This window comes from Pinus tabuliformis, chromosome 2_2 (assembly GCF_031772625.1).
Source record: "Pinus tabuliformis cultivar Carrire ecotype Pingquan chromosome 2_2, CPIR1, whole genome shotgun sequence".
In the NCBI taxonomy this organism is placed as follows: domain Eukaryota; kingdom Viridiplantae; phylum Streptophyta; class Pinopsida; order Pinales; family Pinaceae; genus Pinus; species Pinus tabuliformis.
Window position 1 is genome coordinate 29,518,561 of NC_142300.1, and position 1,841 is coordinate 29,520,401.

A 1,841-nucleotide genomic window follows, 5' to 3' on the forward strand; every position below is an offset into this window, starting at 1 on the left:
TGAAAGAAGAGCCTGAAAGTATAGACATAGGAGATCTGGACATATTTGGCCTAGAGCAAGCTTGTAGGAAAAAAGAATTTGACAAAATCCCAGAAAGACAGCTAGAAAGTTTGGAAGTTATTCTCTCCAGAGCACATCAGCAACGAACTTTAGGTATTCAACCAGGGAGTCAGTGGGATGGAAAAAATATTCCTAAAGACACCAAGAAATGAGGGAGAAAGACAGACCTACAAATAATCATCCGCATTGGGGAAATGTTGGTGGAATCGGGAAGATATTCCAAGCTAATAAAGTACTACAGTCCGCTCCCCAATACTGAATCATGAAGCTCACATCTTGGAATTTAAGAGGGTTAAATAGCCCTGTGAAATACAGAATGATCAAAAATATGATACAGCAGGAGAAACCTCAAATTTTCTTCATGAAAGAGACTAAATGTAATAATACCACACTTGGCAAAACTCTCTCAAAAGCTTGGCCAAGCAGCCAAACAGTCGTAGTGGACGCCTCGGGAGCCTCAGGGGGACTTGCAATAGCATGGGATGACCGAGCTATTACACTTACTAACATCCATGTGAATCACCATTTCATTCAAGCCACCTTTCATATTATAGGGACCAATGTTCATGGTCATCTCACCAATGTCTACTTTCCCCAGGAAGCAGCGAATAAGTTAGCAATAATGAATACATTAACTTTGCTCAACTCCACCAGAATACATCCGCTCTGGATAACAGGTGGTGACTTCAACATGATTACTAAACTTGAGGAAAAAATTGGAGGCAGAATCAAACTGGACACTAAAGGTACCCATTTCAAGAATTTCATACAAACAATTGGCTTATTGATATGCCATTCAACAATGGAATCTACACATGGAACAATAGAAGAGCAGGCACCCAGCAGATTGCCTCCGGCTTGATAGATTCCTGATTTCAGACAATGCCATCCATCTTGGAGGAGACTTTTCCACCTCAATCTCACCTCTATCTGGCTCAAATCATTGGCCCATCTCGCTTCAATGGCAAAGACCAGGGAACTCTACTCAAAGACCCTTCCGCTTTGAAGCTTTCTGGCTGATGCATCCATATTTCAACAATTTGGTCCATTCAGCTTAGAAAAGCTTCAGTCCCCCAGAAGGAACAAAAATGTTTCAATTCCAACAAAAACTCAAATTTCTCAAAAAGCACATCAAGCAGTGGAACCAAATAACCTTTGGAAATATCTTTCAAGCTTCGAATGCTTTAGCTCAGGAAATGAAAAAAATCCAGTAGACAATAATTACTGAAGGAAGGACTAAAGCCCTCTCAGAACAGGAAAAGCTCCTTCAAAATCAAATTGCAGAAAGAGAAAAGAAAGAGGAGATACTCTGGAAACAAAAATCTAGAGTTAGATGGCTAAAAGAGGGAGAGTGGAATAAAAAAAAATTCCACCGTACCACTATATAGAGAAGAATGCACAATAATATCTCTCATATTTAGAATCAGCAAGGAGAATGATTAGAAGAACATGAGGATATTGAAAAAGAGCTCCTCAAATATTTCAAAAAAATGCATCAAAAGCCACAAATCAATAGACAACCAGCTATAGAAAAGATTCTCTAGAACATCCCAAGAATCATAACAGAAGAACATAATTAACTGCTCCTTCATCCGATCTCTTTATAGGAAGTCGAATCTGCCATGCAACAACTAAAGGAAGGAAAAGAACCTGGTCCAGATGGTTTTACCTCAAACTTCTTTCATAATTTCTAGGATCCCATTAAAGAGGAAGTCTGGCAGGTAGTGGAAGAGTCCAGGACACTCCTTTGGATGCTTCCCTCTCTTAACGTGACTTTTATT

General features: G+C 39.5%; 1 protein-coding gene across 1 annotated transcript; it reads left to right on the plus strand.

The window, feature by feature from the left end:
- The first annotated feature begins 322 nt into the window (after positions 1-322).
- LOC149191360 (uncharacterized) lies at positions 323-922 on the plus strand. The gene has a single exon (XM_089406628.1). The coding sequence runs from the start codon at positions 323-325 to the stop codon at positions 920-922; it is 600 nt and encodes a 199-aa protein (XP_089262754.1).
- Positions 923-1,841: the final 919 nt, after the last annotated feature.

Bases quoted from the DNA above. Each gene is read 5' to 3' on its own strand.
- LOC149191360 (XM_089406628.1), top strand. From the start codon at position 323: ATGAAGCTCACATCTTGGAATTTAAGAGGGTTAAATAGCCCTGTGAAA.